This window comes from Diceros bicornis, chromosome 7 (assembly GCF_020826845.1).
Source record: "Diceros bicornis minor isolate mBicDic1 chromosome 7, mDicBic1.mat.cur, whole genome shotgun sequence".
NCBI classification, from domain to species: Eukaryota; Metazoa; Chordata; class Mammalia; order Perissodactyla; family Rhinocerotidae; genus Diceros; species Diceros bicornis.
This window is the reverse complement of record NC_080746.1, coordinates 16,273,925-16,294,258: the sequence shown is the minus strand read 5'-3', so window position 1 is coordinate 16,294,258 and position 20,334 is coordinate 16,273,925. Positions and strand designations below refer to the sequence as shown.

The 20,334-nt window shown below is 47.1% G+C and overlaps 1 protein-coding gene across 1 annotated transcript in view; it reads left to right on the top strand.

The window, feature by feature from the left end:
* GRIK4 (glutamate ionotropic receptor kainate type subunit 4) overlaps window positions 1–20,334 on the top strand; it is a 291,987-nt gene that overhangs the window by 159,998 nt on the left and 111,655 nt on the right. Inside the window, exon 7 of the mRNA XM_058544995.1 lies at window positions 18,487–18,648. Within this exon, the coding sequence (XP_058400978.1) occupies window positions 18,487–18,648 (162 nt within the window). The remainder of the gene's footprint in view (window positions 1–18,486; window positions 18,649–20,334) is intronic.

Sequence of the window (20,334 nt, the reverse complement as noted above, 5' to 3'; positions counted from 1 at the left end):
TGTGAATAATGCTGCAATGAACACAAGGGTGCATGTATCTTTACGCACGCGTGTTTTCATGTTCTTTGGATAAACACCCAGCAGTAGAATAGCTGGATCGTATGGTAGTTCGATTCTTAATTTTTTGAGGAATCCCATACTGTTTCCCCTAGTGGCTGCACCAGTTTGCACTCCCACCAGCAGCGCTTCTCTCCACATCCTCTTCAACACTTGTTGTTTCCTGTCTTGTTAAGTATAGCCATTCTGACGGGAGTGAAGTGATAACCTATTGTAGTTTTGATTTGCATTTCCCTGATAGTTAATGATGTTGAACATCTTTTCATGTGTCTGTTGGCCATCTGCATATGTTCTTTGGGGAAATGTCTGTTCAGGTCTTTTGCCCATTTTTTAATTGGGTCGTTAGTTTTTTTGTTGTTGAGATGTATGAGTTCTTTATATATTTTGGATGTTAACCCCTTAACAGATATATGGTTTGCAAATATCTTCTCCCAATTGCTAGGTTATCTTTTCATTTTGTTGATGGTTTCCTTTGCTGTGCAGGAGCTTTTTAGTTTGATGTAGTCCCGTTTGTTTATTTTTTCTAGTGTTTCCCTTGCCCAGTCAGACATGGTACTATAAAGTTTTGATATCTTGCTGAATGTAGTCAAGCTAGTTCATGAACCCAGGCAGGTAGCTCTTAACCACTTCACTCTACTGCATTTATCCAGGCAAGCCATTTCTCCTCACTGGGCTTTAATTTCTTCATCTGAAAAGTTATGAGGTTGTATTAGCTGACCTCTGAGGGTCTTTTCAGCCCAGGACTTGTTCCATCCTACACACTGTTGCTGGCATTTCAACTCACAGCACCCTTGGGTTGGGAATGTTTCCTGGAGAGAGGGGAGAATGACCCCTCGGATTGGAGGGCTCACGTGGCCTATGGAAGCAGGTTCTGTTCAGCTCTCAGCTCCTCAGATTCCCAAACTATAGCCAGGTCCCAGTGAGTCCTGCAGAAATAACCGCTCTATGCCCCAGTCTCTATCTTGTTTGGGCAGAATGGATATATGCAGCCAATTTTTCTCCTCTGGGTTATTGTTATTGTCAGGCAGACTGAGCCTATGTTTATTTTTCTAAAGGTTTATCAGAGAGATTAGCCATGAGTAATTGAAATTGCTAAAATTATTACAGAAAGGGGAGCCAGGGCATACAGGAAGGGAAGTAATTGATTCCAGAGGAAGTGAGCATGCTCACCATCCCGCTCTTCTGCTCCTTCCTTTGGCAAGCCAACCCTGCTCATCTTTCAGCTCTTACTTAAATGTTCCTTCCTTTCTCAAGGAAGTCTCCCCTGACACCCCATTAGGTTGAGTCTGCTGTTACACACTCTCATAGCGCCCTGTGTTCTGTATTATGTATCATTCTTCTCAAGTGGAAGTTCCTTCTTCTGTATCTGATCCCTCCACCAGACTTTGAGCTTCATAAAGGCAAGACCAAGTCTGTCTTGTCCGTCACTATAACCTACTGGCACAGAATAGGTTCTCAATAAGTGTGTATTGAGTGAATGAATGGAGCAGTTCATAACATTATAGAGTTCTTGGACTAGTGGGGCTGGCCAGTTGAGACAGTTCATCTCCTTGCATCCAACAGGAATTTAGCTCGTCCTGACTAAGCCCGTGAACAAAAAGGTTCGCAGCTCAGCCAGGAGGAGCTGGGCCCAGCCTCCCCTTTCCTAAGGATGCCTGGGCACTTTCATAGCCCACATCATGACTACTCAGTCTGGAATGTCCTTCCTCCACTCTGGGCTGGACAGATTTAGAATTAAGGGTGTGCAGGACCAGGAAGTGTAGTTTAGTTTAGGATCCAAGAGACAGAGTTTCAGGGGGTTCCGATGAGTGAAGGCAGTGTCAAAACCTGAGGCCCAGGCTTGGCACCAAGAATGACCATTCAGGTAAGAGGCAGAAGAGGGCAAGGACAGTCTGGCTGCTTGGGCTGAATAGCTGTCTGTCACCTGGGGCTGCTTCCTCCACTGGCCACACCATGCCCGGGCTGGTCTTGGTCAAGTGACCTCTTTAGGCCAGCACCTGGCACCTGACTCATGGAGCCAGGACCCAAAGTTCTTTCAGACAAAACCTCTCCTTTGGGTTTTCAAGGTCATTCTGAAATTATCTAGTTCTGTCTGCTGTCCTCTTGGCTTGGCACATGAGATTGAGTGAGCCTCATGACACAGAGGATGGAAACATGATTTAATGGAGGTAGCCAGGGCCTGAGATCAGAGAGGACTTGAGTTTGAATCTGAGCCTTGCCCTACGTTAGATGTACATGTGGCATATTACTTAACCTATTGGAGTCTCAGTTTTTCCTTTTGTAAAATGGGGTTAATAATTCTTATAACATCATTTTGTGAAGAACATGGAAAGTCTCTAATCCTTAGTGGGCTGCTAGTGAACATTATTTTCCTTCCCTTGCTTTTTTCCCATTTCCCGGTTAAGCATTTCCATCCTTCGATCTCAGTTTTCTGATTTACTGCCTCTGGCTTTCCAAAACTCAAGGCTGTTGTCAGAAACATTTCAAAATTGGCCTCTCACCTCGTTGGAGCTACAGTTCCCAGGTGCTTGAGCCTCTTCCATATGTTGCAATCTTTTACTGAAAGACACCGCACACACACACACATGCACCCCTACACACCCCCCCCCACACACATCCCTACACACACACACACACAGCTAAGCCAACAGCTACAATCCATCAGACGGACAACTTTCTAGTGCCAGAGCAATTGATTCTAAAGTGCAGTTTATTGTAAAATTATTAAGACTATCCACATATTTCACCTTTATTGAGCCTTTTAGGAGAACCACTCTGCGTAATACAGTACACTTTGGTGAATAAATATGTTTTTAGTGCAACTAGAGAAGTAATGGAGTGAAAGCTCCCCATGATCTGTCTGAGCTTCCAAGGTACCACCCCCCCCCCAATGCAAACCTGAGAGGTGGCAGATCTGGCAACCACAAATGTCTCCTGGGCATACCTGGCTACAATAGCACCTTAAGGAGAAGCTGTTGCTCCCAAATTGTGCTTTCTGACTGCTAACCCTCCTGTGTCTATTCTCTTCGCTAGGCTGTTGGTAGAGAGGGGTGTATTCAGAAGGAGAAATGGCAGGGAAAATTAGAAGGAAATTCAGGAAGCATTGACTGAAGAATGTCTTTGCATTTGCATTTTGGGAAACTGTGGTTGATGGCTGGAAGCCCCTTGGCTCCAGTTATAGGATTACAAAATGATAAGCCAGCCATCACTAAGCAACTTACCTATGGAAAATGCTAAAATCAACTACACTTATTCAGCAAACATTTATTAAGTGCCTATTGTGTGCTGGGGAACACAAGCAGCAGTATGATGTGGCTTGAAGGGCACTCAGTTTATAAATGTGAGGTGTGGAAGCCCAGAGAAGGGAGCGTTTAGTGCTTCTTTGGGAGCTTGGAGAAAGATTTACAGATATGGCTTCTTCTGAATTGTTTACTGAAGGTTGGTTAGACAAGAGAATGAGGGAGTGACATGTGGGCAGAGGTAAGTTACGGGCCTGAGAAAGAGCTTGCTGCCTGCTGTGGCTGGAGCAAGGGGGTATGATGGTGAGAGGGGGAGCCAGAGCCTACAAAGGAAGGTCCAGGTCAGATGACATCCCATCTGCCCTGCAAAGTTGCTGGACATTTTCAGCATTGTAGTTGGCATCGGCAGGCCCAAGGTCTAGTCTTGGCTGTCCCGTTAACTGACCATGTGACCTCAGACAAGTCCTTTGTACTCTGGGGATAAACTACAGGATCTCCAAAGACCTTTCAACCCTGCAATTCTGTTGGCTTTGTGGATTTGATGAGTATATAATAAATGACTGGATGAATTCTCCTGGACAGCTTGTTTTCCACATGAAGTAGGTGACTTTCCTCTTCATAGTTTTTCAGTGTCCTTGTCTGGCTTGCTTATCCCTCCAGTACCCTGCACTGTCCTGGTCTCCTGAGTGGGGCAGCACCCCTATCTTATGAGATATCTGAGTCTCTCACCCGCCTCTGCCCAGAAGTACCTGCCCTGTGTCTCATGCCCAGCTCATCTCCTCAAGAGCCCTGATGGATGACACGCCTCCCCGATCTCAAAATCCATGCCAAGGTGTTACTGGCCAATGACAGCATTGAATTTGGGGGGATCTTTGAGAGCATATAACTAAATCTTATCATTTTATGGTTGTGGAAAAATAACTGAAGAGGTAAAGTGACTTGCCTAAGCTCCCACAGCAAGTCAGGAGCGGAGAGAGGAGGTCTTCTGACCCACGGTCCATGGGTTCACTGGATCAACATTAATTGAGCACTTACTGTGCTATGTGTCAGGGATGTAACAATGAATAAGGTCTGATCTTTGAGGAGGTCAGACTAGAAGGTGAGATAAACCCAAACAGATTATTGTAATTGTAAATCACTGGTTTAAATAAAGTGATGAAGATATCCACAGGGTAGTATGGGACCATCAAAGAAGGCCCTCCAGCCTAGACTGACAAGTTCCTAGAAAGCTTCCTGGAGGAGGCCACACCCAATGGGCCTTAAAGAATCGATAGGAGTTAGCCAGGTAGAGAAGGGAGGTGGGAAGGACATGCTAAATGAAGGATGCACACAGTTGAATGCCTTAGACAACATTTGCTTTTTTAACCAAGGCCTTAACCAAGGAACTGGATAGGATGGGAAATTGTGCAGCTGGTGGGGAAAGTGTTTTGGGGTGGGGAGAACCTTTCAGAGCCTTCCCATAATCCATACAGGCAGCCAACTGCCAACTTCCCTGTCCTGTGTAAGACAGGTGGAGAGGGAAAGCGTGAGTCCCCAGTGGACCTTGGTTAACAGCTTGAGCGTGGTGGTAGCTTGTCACAAATGCCTGAGCCATTCCATGCTCACTTGGATAGCTGTCAACAGTTGTCCCCCTTCAAGGTGATAGGCACCACTGGCCTAAAGAGAGAATCTAAGCCGGGGCTGCCCTGGGGAAAAGCAGGGCGATTTGGCCAGTCCTATAGGTAGGGTGGCCCTGATGTGCCGATGATGCCAGCTACTAATCAGTATCTGATGGGCAAACTCTATTCTGCCAACTCAGGAGTCTGCCCCGTCCCTTATCATGAAGCAGCCTTAGCCCAGACTGGCGGCCTGGCCCCTTCTCTGCTCTTCCTCATCAGTAGGGCTTTCCAACCCTGAGAAAGGAGCAACTCCTTCCTGGAGAAGGACTGCTGAGGGGGGCGGTCGACAGTATCCTCAGGTACAGACCCAAATCTAAGACGCCAGGTGGTATAGGTTAACTTCATCTGGAGCTCCAGGCCACCCCAGGCTGGCAGGGCTCCTTTCTAATACTCTGTTCACCTGTTTTATTGCTACATCTGCAGGTGGCCACTCCTTCCTCAGAGCTTCTGAAATTTATCCTCTCCTTACTCTGATCCTCCCTGGTACAGAACTCTGGACCAATCAAGTCACTGCTTACATTGGCTGGCAGATGTGGGGCTGCCTACCAAGTCATGTTGGGCAAGGGGAGAGGAAAAGGCCTCAGAGAGGGGACCATCCCCTTGGCCAGCCCAGGTGACAAGGCTGCAGGGGAGGCTTCTCCAAGAACTACCGTATTGGAGATATTCCATTTGGGCCCATTCATCTGCTCTCTACCCACAGCGATAGTCTCAGCTGGGACTGATTAATCCCAGTATATCCAAGGGAGAAAAAAATGAGGCATTGTTGTCAATTATCCTGGAAGAAGAACCAGGCACCAATACCAGGGATGCAGAATCACTGAAAGTGGAAATGACCCAGTTAGGCCTTTATACCTCCCAGAGCCTGGGTTGGGGAGGAGGAACCCAGCACCGGGGCCTCACAGTGAGCTCTGGTTGTTAAAGGTGAGGCAGGAATTTCCAGATACACTTGATTCTTTACCACGTGGGGCAGTGGGTGTGACAGCAGAATGGGTATTGCCAGGAAAATCAGTAGAAACTGAAGAAGCATTCGATAGGGGGTGTTGAGACCCTGGTGGAGGTGAAGAAACTGTGTCGCGTCATAGGAACCAATTATCAGACAACCCCTTTGCTGATGTTTGACAAAAGGCATGACAGCGAACTTAGGTCCCACAGGGCTCCCAGAACCAAGTTTGAGATATTTGTGTATCATCCATTTAATAGAGATTGAGACTCATTCCTTATATCTGCCCTTAGACACACACACACACACATACGCTGTCACATCTATCCCAGTGTGTGTTGCTGACTGCATGCACCAGAATGTGCGTATGAAATAAATCAAATTGAAATAAGAATTAGACTCTGGGGGCTACTCTGCTTCAGTATCTCTGGAAACACAGTGGAAACGTGCCCCTCTGACTGCCCAGGCCTTCTGTCTAATAGAGCTTTGGAAGAAGGGGAGACCTGCCTTGACCTCTGTCACAAATTTGTTAAAGATTTAGAAGTCCCATTAACTCAATGAGAGGTGCCTCGGCCTTCCCTTCTGCCCAGTGATCCAGCAATTCCCAATAATCCACAGTCAAGAGAGTGGAAATCTACGCATTTCCACAAGCTGGCATTGTAATAATAGTCACTCTCTGGTTCTGAGTGCCAGCAATGCACCAGACGCCATACTTTATGTTCAAGATCTTTAATCCTCAAAATCTCACTACAGGGTACGTGTTGCACTTCTACAGAGCAGGAAAGTGAGGCCCAGAGAAGTTTGAGAGCCTTGGCTAAAGTTGTTCAATCAACAAGTGGTAGAGCTGAGAGTTAGCTGTGACCTCCCAGCCCACATCTTCTCCTTGTCAAACTGATCTGTCTTGCTTTTCTTTGCTGTATTAGTTTTCTATTACTGTGTAACAAATTATCACAAAGTTAGCAGCTTAAAACAACACCAGGTGTTAGCTCAGAGTTTTGGGGGTCAGATGTCCAGCACAGCATGCCTGAGCTCTCTGCTCAGGGGTCAACCGGCTATGTACTCCTCTGGACAGAGCTGCGGGGCCTCTTCGGGGCTCATTCCCGTTGTTGGCAGAATTCACGTCCTTATGATTTTAGGACTGAAATCTCTGTTTTCTTGCTAGCTCTTGTCTAGAGACAGCTCTCAGCATCTAGAGGCCACTCTGGGTCCTTTCCCTTGGTGTCTGCATCTCATCAACACAGAACCTCCCTCTAGTCCAGTTCTTCTCACACCTTGAATCTCTTTGGCTTCCTCCTCTGCAACCAGCCAAAGAAAACTGTTTTTAAAGGGCTCATGTGCTTAGGTCAGGGCCACCTGGATAATCTCTGTCTTTTAAAATCAGCTGTGCCGTATAGCAGAACCTAATCATGGAAGTGAAATTCATCATAGTCACAGTCCTAGGGATTGTGTGTGTGGTAGCGGGGCTAGGGGATGAGGTCTTGGGGGTCATCTTAGAATCCTGCCTTCCACATGTGCCTACCATGTAAATTAGTTTATTTCTTTTATTTCCTCCCCTCGCCCCCTAACACCTGGTGAAAGGATAAACGGAGAGATCTAGCCAGGGAACCAGGCAGAAGGCACTGGGACTCTTGGGGCAAGAAATCGTACATCCCCTGATAATGTCATTGACAGACCCAGGTTCTGTCTGCTGGCCCACTGAGGGGCTCTGGGCGGGGTGCACCCCTCTGCTCCCAATGGTGGTCTGTAAACAAGCCCCTGAGAGAAGACTGAGAGCCAGAGCAAAGGGGGAAACTGAGGCTACTGGGGACTGCTGCAGCTACCACAGAGGTTCCTAGCCCTAAAGAATTTGGGCCCTGCTGAGAAGAGTATTTGGGACTTAATGAATGTTTGCAAAGCATAGGGAGACTGAGAATAAAAGACATTATAGCAAATCGTATTATTATTATTATTATTACATTGTAAGTGCTATTGTATTACAAGCACCATTAAGAGTGGCAAGTGCTGTTATTATTAAGTAATCCAGCTTCTCTCTCCCCAGCATCAGGCTCCACTCATTGTCAAAAACATCAACAGCTCAATTAATCACCATCTGAGGCTCCCCTAGCCCCATCTTTGTGGTGCTGACAGCTCACATTCACAGCCCAGCAGTAAGTGTGACACCTGCCCATCCAGCTGAAGCCTCCAGCCGTAACCCACATGGTGGAGGCCTCTCCTGTGACTCTCAAAGCTGGATTGTTATCTTGGCCGAGAGTTGAGATCATCCTAAAATCATTCCTGATCATTTCACTTTCTTACTTAAAACCCTTCAATAGCTCCCCATCACACTCGGGATAGTTGGAACTCCTTACCGTGATGTACGCAGCCTCTTGGGAACTTACCTCAGGGCTCTACCCTGCCCCATTCCCCACTCCAGCCACAATAAGTGACTCGCAGTTCCCTGAATTTATTACACGCCCTTGCTCCTCTGGGGCTGTACGTGTGCCGTCACTTCTGTCTGGGAAGCTCCTCCTCCTACCTCTTCATCTGGCCAACTCCTGCACATCTGTCAGGCCTCAGCCTGCAAGCAGCTCTCAGCTTAGTCAAGTCAACAGAAATGCTGAGAGAAGGCACCACCTTTATCTGGGCCCCAGCACTTGGCCTCACCACCCTTCAGGACTAGCCTCCTGCTTGCCACCTGGAGGACAGGGGTGGGGTTTGCTTATTGTTGTATTTCTAGTGCTGAACACAATGTGTGTTCTAGAGGAGATGCTTATTTTTTTGTGGAATGAATGAGGCAAAATGGCCAAGATCTAAAAAATCTCCCATTATGTACATTTCCCTCCTGCTATGGGGAGCCACCTGAGAGCCCAGTGGCCTGGGCCCTGATCCTGCCTCAGCTGCATATTCCTGAGTGATCTTGAGACTGTCAGAGACAGTGAGATGCCCAGCCCCCGTGGGAGCCCATCATTTGGTCCTGCTGCAGAGATAAGGGCAGGCAGAGTCAGTAGGAGGCCGAGGCTTCTGATTGACAGTGTCGCTCTTCCTCAACAACTCCTTGCACCCTGGGTGAGACTGGTGCACTGGTGGGGGGAGGGTGGTGGTGCAGGGAGGACTTGGATTTCTACATGCCTGAGGCTAATGAGTTGGGACCTGGGAAGGGAGAGGTTTTTACCTGATGTGTAGACAGGAGGCCTGATCGGTGGATCCTGACTGCAGGGGACCTCAGAGGTGAGGAATTGATGCCTGATAAAGGAAGCAGGCTTACAGAAAAGCAGTAGCTCTTCCCAGCCTAAGGGGAGAGCACAAAGTGTCCACCATTTCTCATGTCAGGTTGACCCACTGAGGTTTCAGCTTCACAGTTAATAACTACTTATTTAGCCCCAGAGGCATAGAGCAGACTTCTAAATACAAAATGAAGACAGTCATAGCTGCTGGGGCAGAGGTAAGAGAGTTCTTCCCCCTAGCCTCTGCCTCCCTCTTCCTGGGAGCAAATGGCTGAAGTCCTTGTAAAGGTGGTTCCACCCATATGGACGTTTGCAGATGAACATTAATTCATTTAATGGACGTATATTCAGCACTTGCTAAGCACAGACTCAGGGTAAGGTACAAAGAACAGAGCAATGAACAAGACAATATGGTCTGCTTTTGAAGTCCTGTTGGTAGAATCACATTGGGAAAGAAAAGCAGAGAAGGGACAGAATTTCTGGAAGGAGTGTATGTGCACGTTCAGGTCATGGGGGTAAATGAATAGGAAATACGCAAGGAGAAGAATCCAGGAGAGCTGGGAACTGGGAGGCTTAGGAACAAATCTCCCATTAAATGAACTGACAGGTATGAATTAGCCTCCCAGCTGCTACTTTCTTCAAAGACCTGTTACACAAAAAGCAATCGCCCAGCTTACAGAAAGTGCAGGCTTTGCTGCGGATAAATAGACAGGTACCTGGTGGGAGGAAGAGGATGTGAGGGTACCCAAGAGATTTTGGACTCTTAGTGGCTCCTAGGCTTTCCTGAGAAAGTCTAAGAGGGCACTTTTGAAACAAGAGTCTAGTGCCTGGCCTCCACCATGCCTTGGGTTCCAAGAAAAAATGAATGGGTATAGCCATAAAGAAGAGTCTTGGGAAGTCGAAAGGTCCGTGGAGTAAGACGAGAGACAGCCTGACAGGTACTCCCTTCCTAAATTCATTCAGTCAACAGTGTTGACTTATTTCTATATGCTGTGTACCAAGTAGATGCTGATAGTGTAAGTGCATTTGTTTCCAATAGCACCCAGTCCTTGGAAGGTAGCTTTGAACAAACCCATGTGATAAAAGTTCTAAGTGATAATAGGCATACCTGTGAGGTACAGTGGTGGCCCAGTTGAGGTGGTGGCCAGTTCTGCCTGGCTCGGGTGGTGGAGGAGGTCAAGGTGAAGAATGAGCAGAGGTGTAGACAAGGATCATAGCATGAAAAGACATGATATCTAGCTAAAGAGTTTGCTTTTGTCTTGTATGCAGTAAGGAGCATTGGGAGGTGGAGAGGGCTTCATGATCAAATGTATGGTTTAGAAAGATCCCTGCAGCAATAGCACAGAGAAGGAACTTAGAGAAATACAAGACTGGAGAAAGGGAAACCTGTTAGTTCATTGTCCAGGAACAAGCTGATGAAGATCAGAAAGGAGGTAGAGGCGATGAGGATGGAGAGCAGAGACAGATTCAAGAGATGTTAAGGAAGTAAAATCTTCTCCAATGACAATGAATGAGTGCATGCATGTATGCATGAATGAATGAGATGAGGAGCTTGAATGAATGAATGAATGAATGAAAGAAGTAGAGGATGAGTTCCGAATTCTAGCCTGAATGACGGGTGGATAATGGTCACCTTCACAGATAGCCAGCCAAGGGAGGGGATCAGATTGGGGTGGAAAGATAAGGAGTTCATGTTTAGGAGTGATATGGTCTTAAGAATACCTTCCATCATTCCAGCTGCATAATAATGGCTTAAGAAATTGGAATCTTTTGGTGTTCTCAGTACTACTCCTGGAGTGAAAACGTTAAAAGCTGTCAGTCGTTAACAGCCCCAGTGAAGGGCACATGTATTTGAGTTTATACTGTGTCTCCTGGTGAGTGAGCCCAGTGCTGAGCCCCAGTAGGAGGGATGGAATAGTAAGCACTGATCTTGTGTGCCAGAGAGCCGGATCTTAATCCCATGTCTGTCTTTGGGCAAGACATTTAACTCCTAGGCACTTCGGTTTCTTCTTCCACCAAGTGGGAATATGAATAAAACCTGTCCTGTCCACTCCAAGTGTGCTCATGAGGACCAAAAGCAATATATGAAAGTGCCTTGTAAGCTACGTAGAGCCGCATTGATGGAAGTTATTACATTCAATAGTCAATTGACGTCTAGTAAATGACTTGTGTTCCGGGTGATATAGGGCTGCTGGCCTCCCCTCCCAGGCAGTTAGGGGCCAGGGCTAAGCATGAAGCAGCGGGGATCAAAGACTGAGTCTTGGGTGAAAGCAGCCGAGAAGCAAGGGACTGTTTGAAACACTGCGTTAAGAATAAGAACCAGTTCTGGAGTGAAGGGTCTGCAAAGAAAGACAGTCAGAACCCTACTGGGTCCAGGTGGCAGAATTCAGAGAGATACCAGAGGTCATAGAGGCATTGGGATGGCACCTTTTGTAGGTTGCCTGTGGCGCTGGAAGGAAGGGAGTTATTGAGGTTCTCAGGCCAACGGGGGCTGAGGGCTTTATGACCCACCTTTGTGGCATAGTCCCAAAGGCTTTGGGAAGGCTCCCTCCCCACACTGTCTTCCTCATTGCCTGCTAATGATGCCTGAAAGTGTATGCAAAATGCATTCCTTGAGCTATTTTATTGTTACTACTAATAAAACTAATAACTCAAGGAGTTCGTATCATACCTCCAGTCTATGTAGCCCTTTCTTATATCTCTTTTAAGTCTCTCAGCAACACTGTGAAGTGTTATTCTCCCATTTTGTAATGAGGAAACTTGTCTAATTACAAGAGATAAAAATAAAGAGATTAAAAAATTTAAAAAACAAAGATTGGGTTTTGGATACGGGATTTCAGTGGGGAAAATCTAGGACAAAATACCAATAGACAGTATATAATTGTAAGTGTTATAACTCCAAATCTGTACCCATTCTCTTCAGCACAATTACTCTCCTAGTCGTTTAATTAAACCAAAGAACCAGCTTTTGGTTTTGCTGTTTTCTGTGGGCACCAGGGATACAGCAATGAGCGAGACAGCTCACAGGCCAGCAGGAAGCATTTGTGGCTCAAATGATGGTGACCGTAGAGAGGTTTTACTAGGCTGTGGCTGAGGCTCCTGAACACCTCTCAGCAAAAGTTGGCCAAGTTCATGAATCTGCATTTGATTGCCTACTTCTCTACACATCTTAGCCACACACGTCTTCAGTTATACTGCATTTATTTCTAATTCCTCACCACCTGCTGCACCTGGCATTTGCTCGTATTCCTTCTCTGGGTTCTGCGTGCTGAACAGACATGGTGTGGGGCAAACCTCCGCTCTCCATGTTCTCAAGATCATTGTTTACTTGCTCAGTCTGGAGCCCACACCAAGCCCCAGACTCCTTTGTAATTAAAATCCTTCTCATGCAGAGATTTAGCGGATGTTCGGTAATCCCTTTACTCAGACTACCAGTGTTCATTTTGTAGCTGCAAATTGTCTCACTCGTCTTAAAGTCAAGTTGTGTATTCTGAAATCAATTTTAACTCAATCTTGCCAGATATTTTACGGCTCAATCACAGTGAACTCATAGTGCCCCTGACTGTTGGTGCCCCACACACTGAGGCCACACACACAGTGGTGGGTAAGTGGTACAAGAACACAGAGCACTGGCTTTGAAGTCAGCTACTAATTATGCTAATTTTAGGGTCTGGGTTTGAATCCAGACCCCTTTGTTTACAGCTCTGTGGCCTTGAGTAAGCCACTTCACTACTCTGGGTCTCAGTTCCTTCAGCTATAAATTAATGCTGATAACTCCTGCCACGGGGCTGCTGTCAGGATGGACTGAGATCATGCATGTGGAGTGCTTAGTTCTGCCAGGCACACAATTGGTGGTCAATAAATTGTAGCAGTTATTATTATTATAATTATTGCTTTGTTATAATTATTTATGGTTGGAAGATCTGGAACTTCGACTCAAGCCTTCTGTCTCGACACAAATAGCCACACCAAGCAGTTAACACCTTATGGTGACTTACTTAGCAAAACTTTTCTCATTTGACAAATAGCTAAGAATAGCTTGTTACAGAGTGAGGAAGGAGAGAGGGAGGGAGGAGAAGACCCTAGGCCAGATATTTCCCTTTGTTAGGACCCAGCTGTAGCATGGGGACCAGGAGAAGGAGGCAGAAGGGGACAGCATGGAGGGTAGATTACACTTGAAGAGAAGAGGACTCACGTGTCGTGAGTGCCTACTACGTGCTTACCACTTTCCATGGATGAACCCTGCACGGTAGATGTTCTTATCTGCATTTTGCAGGTGAGCAGGCTAAAGTTCAGAGAGATTACTGACCTGCCCAAGATTGCCCAACCAGTATGTGGCCAAATCAGGATTTGAACCCAGGACTGTCTTATTTCAAAACCTGTGCTCTTTCTACTACATTCTGCTGTCTTCTGAGATTGCCACATTGCGCAACTCCAGGGGCCACGTTTCACATTTCCATCCGTGTAAATGGCCCTGGGAGTTGTACAGTGTAGTGGTCATGTCTCCTGAGATCAGAGGTGTGGTGTCAGTTACGAGGCTGTTGCAAAGGAGAAATGTTGAAGGCTCCCCGGTGGGACTGGAAAGGAAAGGACTGGAAAGGAGAAAGATTTGACAGAATTGGCCACTGGCTGGATGTGGAGTTAAAAGAAGAGGGATTTGAGCTGCCTTTGAAGTTTCTAGCTTCTGTGGCCGGGGGAACAATAATGCGCTTAGTGGTTTAGGAATGCAAGGGAGAAGCGGTGGCTGGGCAGAGAGGACATCATAGAATGCCACCTCCCCTACCTCCCCATTTCACCTGGGCATAGGCCGAGGTGGTGAAGGGTTAGGAAATGGACTTGACCCAAGGACACAGTCTGGACCTGTGCTTTGGTTTCCTGATTTTCTCCTTAAAGTCAAGCACAGAAACTGAATCTGGATCATTAAAACCTCTTGTGCTTTTGGCTCTAGTCAACTGACCTTGCCCCCCACTCACAGTCTGCCCTTGCTCCTGGCTTAGTGACTGTAGAGCCATGGAGAGGTCCCTGAAGCTGACTGGTGGGGGGGTGCTTGTAGGTAACCAGGACACTGGAAATGTCACACCTGCTGGAGAAAGTGAGGGACACTCAGCTGAAACCATGATGCCTTTCCACGTTGCTCTCAAGCCATTATCCATGACGCATTCCTTCTACGCCTGTTCAAAACACCCTTCCTCCCAGGGTAACACTCCCCTGTATTCATTTGTAGCTGTGACATGGCCTTCAACTGTAGTTATTTGGTTCCCTGCAAATCATTGTATACACAAGAATTCACACACATACACACACATACACTCAGAGACACATGCATGCCTGCACATTTTAAAATTTTGTAATGAGAAAGCCCAGTGGTAAGAAAACAAGCTGTCAGGAATTTGTTTTTCAAAATACAATCAGGGGTTGGTACAAATTCTACTCGTGTTCTTACACCTTCTGTAGGGGTAAGACTGTATGATTAGTAATCAGACTTGGGCACGGTGAGGACCCCAGGGCACTGAAATGTCTTCAAACAACAGTCTTCAACAAGCAATTACCAAACAGCTTCCAGGTATCAGGTACTATGCCTGGTGCAGCATGGAGTTCAAAAGAGAGGCAGACACATCTCTGCTCTCCGGGAACACACAGGGCTTTGGAGAGAAAGGCCACATGCATGACAAGGTGACAGCACTACAAGGCCATGCACACTTGCAGTAACTGAAGATTTGGTCTTGGTCTCTGCCCCACACTTGGCCTTGCCAGATGGCCATTTGCTCTGTTCTTCATCAGGTTCCCTTCGTGCCATGACGATGTAATCTACTCCCCTTGGGAGTAGGGACCCACGGATTTTCCTTCCTGAGACATTTATAAGAAGAGAATCAAGGTCACCCTGAGAACCTGTGACACCCCAGGGCTCCCAGCCCTTTCTCACTTCAATTAAGGTCACAGCCAGGTAGCATGGCTGGGGGAGCACAGGAAACCTGAGTGAGCCAAGTGTGTGTGCTTTGTTAGAGCTCGTGGAGGGCAGCAGGAACCAGATGGCCATTAATCCCCTCCAATCCTGAAATCTGTTCATTTTATGAAATATCTTTCTCAACAAAATGTCTCCACCAGTTGATTTGGGTTTATAATACATGTTTCCTTGAATATGTTTAGCGTATCATTTCCCAAAGTTCTGTAGAACACTACTGCAAGACATTCACAGGTTTTGGGGAAAAAAAGAGTCCAATGGTCAATATGTTTGGAAGATTCTGGATTAAACAAAATTAAACAAGCTGCTTCACTGCAAAACTTCTTTAAACCTTTACTATGCTAGCATGCTTTATGAATCTTGAAAAGGTGGATGTAATACATGTTTTCTAACCTTATTCAAACATGGAACCTTGTTCTCATGAAATTTCTGTTAACATCCTCTGGAAAAGCTAGTGTCCTGAGGAACACACTTTGGGAAATATTGGTTTAGAAGATTTTCGTTGTGTAGAAACCCATATTAGTTTAGAAACCAGCCTTCAATGGCAGCAGGAGAGTCTAAGTTTAGACATAAAGAAGCATTTCCTAACTGTGAGGATGCCTAGGGAGTAGAGTCCTAGAGTGTCCTGGGAAATTATGATAAGAGAACACACTACCTGGTTTCTTGTCATTTTACAAGCTCTCCCATGAGTCATTATAAATAGAATGAATTATCAAGGAAGCTCCTGGATCTTTTTGTCTTAAGGGGAACTTTGAAAATAGGATATAATTGAGGGATAAGAAGGTAGGAATTAAAAGGCAAGAAGATAGACAGGCTGCCTTCTGGATGGGCTGTCTCTAAGTGTCTGTAATTAACTCATTCATTCTTACTCTGCCCAAAAAATACATTTGAAAGAAACACCTTCCTAACTCAGGTTTCCAAGACAAGGGGATCTAAAGCAGGAGAGGGCCAGAGCTGCCTGAGATCTCGTGGTAGTATTTCAGTGACTACTGTATGTTGAGCACTTCTCACCTGCCAGATATGGTGCTAAGCCTTTGCACACATCTTACATGTTCCTTGAAATAGCCTATGAGGTGACTGTCATTATTGTTCCCATTTTACAAAATGAGGATCTGAAGCTGAAAGAGATTAAAGACCTCTCTTAAGGTCGTACATCCAGTATGGTGTAGAACCGGGATCTGAACACCAAAGCCCCTATCCACTCTATCCCCCCTACTGCCACTGTGAATCTGTAGACATCCAGGACATTGGGGCTTTCTTGAAATGGGCCTCCTTCCATCAGGCTGTGCATGTGGGGAGAGGATAGAGGAGGGGTGATGAGCTGCCCACATTGACAAGGAAGCCAAGGGAGAGGGGCCATCTTCCATTTCCCCCCACACCAACCACGACTGGTGAGGCCTCTCAGTTGCCTGGCAGCAGCCTGGCTCTGCAACCCCGCCACCTCCCCCTTGCCAGATGCATCTCTTCTCATGAGCCATCTGCTCCCTCGTGCCTGCTGATAGCCCACAGTGCATGGGCAGCTGCCCTGTTAGAGAGATAGGCGATAATATCAGCTTATGAATCAATATGTTCTCTGGCATGTCCGTGTTTGCCTAATAGGAATGTGGCAGGATCCAAAATACACTTAATCCTCATCCGACTCCACACTGTCAAGGGCTGGTGGCTCCAAAGGAATCTTGGTAACTTCAGTCTGCAAGCTGTGGCTAATGAGGCTAGACTCTGAGCAGGGGAGCTCAGGCCTGCAGCCTGAGGCCTTGGTGGTGACTATAGATGAGAGTGAGGATGGAGGGGATGGGCCAAGGGCCTGGAGGAGCTAAGTCTTAAGAAAAGGAGACCAGCTGAAGAAAAGCAATGTTTCTGCCTAGCCAGAAAGTAAGCCCAAGGCACCTGCCATCTGTCAAGTCAGGCTGAGTGGCTGATGGGTTAGTCCTGGGTCTGTGTGGAGCTGCGTGCAAGGCACTTGGAATGAATGTGTGATGAATGTGACTTCAGTGCACAAAGATGACCTGACCCACATTTCAAGGCATTATTCCAGGAGCAGGGATTGGAGAGCCAAATAATCACACTCTCTTGCCTGGTTTTCCTGTGTTGAGCCAAGGGGGAGTGGGCTTGGAGGTTCAGGGCTCCGAGCTCTGCCTGCCTGAGGAGGGCGATTCTTCTCCTTATAACACTAACTGGCCTCAATGGGGCTCATGCCTGCAGGTTTTAGTTTGCTGAGATAACACCTCTCCCCAGCTGGGTGATGGGATGAGGGCCACGGGTCCTGGGAGAATTCCCTTGAGTTTTTAAATGTCACTGCCCTAGATGGGGTTTCTCTGACTGCCTCACCTAAAGTAGCAGCTCACCACTCCAACCCCCCATAGGAATCTGAAATTCTATGTATTTATCTGTTACTTACAATCTCTTTCTTCCACTAACCTGCAAGCTCCTCGAGAGTGGAAAATGTGTCTCTCTTGTTTGTATCTTCTGTGCCTAGAACATCATCTGTGCCTGTGTCTGGCACATAATAAGCTCTTAAATATTTATCAAATGAATGAAAAAAATAATAATAAATGAAGGCACAACTCTATCTGCAGACCTTCAGGTTGAGATTCGTAGAAAGGAAACTTGATTTTGTCACTTCACTCCTCTGCTGACAGTCCCTCAGGATCAAGTGCACGCTCCCCAGCCTGGCATCCAGGCCCCTGTGCTCTGGCCCCTGGTGACCTCTCCAGCTTCATTTCCCACCATTCCCCTACTCCATGCATCCTCTGTGCTAACCTGGTGACTCCCAAACTTTGATGTGCATAAGACCCTGGGATCTGCTGAAAATGCAGACTCCTGGGCCTCAGCTCCAGAGATTCAGGTTCAGTTGGTGTTAGATAGGATTCAGGAGTCATCATTTTTTTTAAAGATACCTGGGTGAGTCTGATGGCAGGTATTCTGTGGACCACACTTTCAGGAGTGATGCTTCTGTCAAAGTATACCACAGGCAGCTGGCTGAAAGGGCCACACGCTTTCTTTCCCCCATGCCTTTGTATCCATGATGACTTCTGTCTGGAATAGCTTTTGTCCATCCACATTTTCCACCTCGGAAATGCCTATGCATCCTTCAAGACTCAGCTCGAGGGTCACACCTTCTGCAGACACGGTCCTGCCTCTGCCACGCACATTAGTGTTTCTTTCTCTCTCCATCCAGTACATCTTATGCATACCTTTCTTAGAGCTCATTCTGCTTATTTCTTTTTTTCCTCTCTCCTCCCCCAACACTGTGAGCTCTCATAGGAACAATTCTTAGTTCTCTCTGGAGCCTTAGGACCTGGCAGAGTGCCTGGCAGTCAGTGTTCATTTGACTAGAAGGAGATACCCAGATGTGCTCCATAAACTCCATCTCCACACTTCTTTCCTTCCTAACTCTGCTCTGTTTCTGACTGCTGGGTCTTTCCAGGAGTTCTCACTCCAGAGAATGGACAGCCTTGTGGATGATCGTGTCAACATCCTGGGATTTTCCATTTTCAACCAATCACATGCTTTCTTCCAAGAGTTTGCCCAGAGCCTCAACCAGTCCTGGCAGGAGAACTGTGACCACGTGCCCTTCACTGGGCCTGCGGTAAGTACCCACTAGAGCCCTTCCCTGGTGCCCCTTCACCTCCACACACTCCCTTATCAGTGGGCCAGCTGCTGGGGCACAAAACCTCCTGGAGTCCAGCCTTCTCCAGGCCCAGGTCAAAAAGAGGTGTGTAGAGTTCTGGGAAGTAGTTACAAGAGAGAAGGTGTGGGAGGTGATGAGCTGTACACAGCAAGCTTGGCAGAGGAGACAGCAGGGAGAGGGTTGTGTGGAGGCACCAAGCTGTCATTTAGCAATGTCCACAGCCTCCTGTGGCCGGACTCCCAGTAGTAATCCTGTGGCTGAGAACTGCCCGAGTGAGGATCCAAGAATCCTACTATTGGAAGGGCCTCTTAGCTGATCTGCTCCTTCATTTTCCACATAAAGAAACTGAAGCCAAGCTGGGAATGGGGGTGGGGGCATGGGGGTCTTGTTTAAGGGCAAACACCAAGCCTTTTGCAGAGTGAAACTAGATTCTGAACTGACTCCCAGTCTGGCGCTCTTTCCATGGCCTTGACCACTGCCCTGAGTAGGAGCTCATCCAGAAAGCCTTCCTCTCTGCTCTCATCATGTTCTTCCTCCTTGTGTGTGTGATGGAAGCAAAGCTTTCCCTGGCATTCTCCATTGGGTCTGATGTCCTTACTTGGTGGGGCAGGGCAAGTACATCTGCTTGTGTCCATCTGTTAAAAAGCAGGTTCCCAGGAGAGGGGGATTGCGTGGCTTTCTGGGTCCTGTCCTAGCCATGTTACATTTAAGCCTCCCAGAGCCCCATAAGGCAGTTCGTGTGAAGCTCACAACAACTTTCTGAGGCAACTACTATCAGTAGCTCCACTTTACAGATGATGGAACTGAGGCCCAGAAAGTTTAAGTAAACAGCTCAGGGTCACACAGCTAGTGAGCAGAGGAACTACGATCAGAACCCAGGCCATTTGGCATTACAGTTCATAGTTTTTTTTGTTTTTTTTTGGTGAGGAAGATCGGCCCTAAGCTCACATCTGCCAATCTTCCTCTTTTTGCTGAGGAAGACTGGCCCTGGGCTAACCTCCATGCCCATCTTCCTCTACTTTATTTGGGACGCTGCCACAGCATGGCTTGACAAGCGGTGCATTGGTGCGTGCCCGGGATCCGAACCAGGGAACCCCGGGCCGCCACAGTGGGGCGCATGCACTTAACTGCTTGCGCCACTGGGCCGGCCCCTACAGATCATAGTTTTAACCACTGTGCCACTTTGCCTCTCTCTAGGACATCATTCCCTCGCCACACTGTACTGTAAATTGGCCTGGCAAAATGGAAGTAGTCAGTGGGTATCTGTCAAATGAATGAATGAATGTGAGAGGTAGAATAATGATTTAGAAATAGAAAGAAATGGAAAAGAATTAGGCCCAGTAGCTGACTATGGAATTGGGTACCCTCTTGGAATGGGACGTTCTCTGGTGGGCTTTTAAAATAGGAGAGATACCTCTTTGATAAGGCAAGGACATTTCTAGGCATTGGCACACATGGGTACCTAATTAGTAGTTGGCCAAGGTGGTGACCCAGAGGTGGGCCTGCTGAAGGCAGGGGCATGGACAAAGTGACATTCCACCAAACTCTGTGCCTTTGCGATTGTGTAGCCTGGTGGAAATCTCAGGAAGAAAGGAGTAGCTAAGGGGTCAGAGCTCATACAAAGCTCAGGGAGCTTTGATTAGG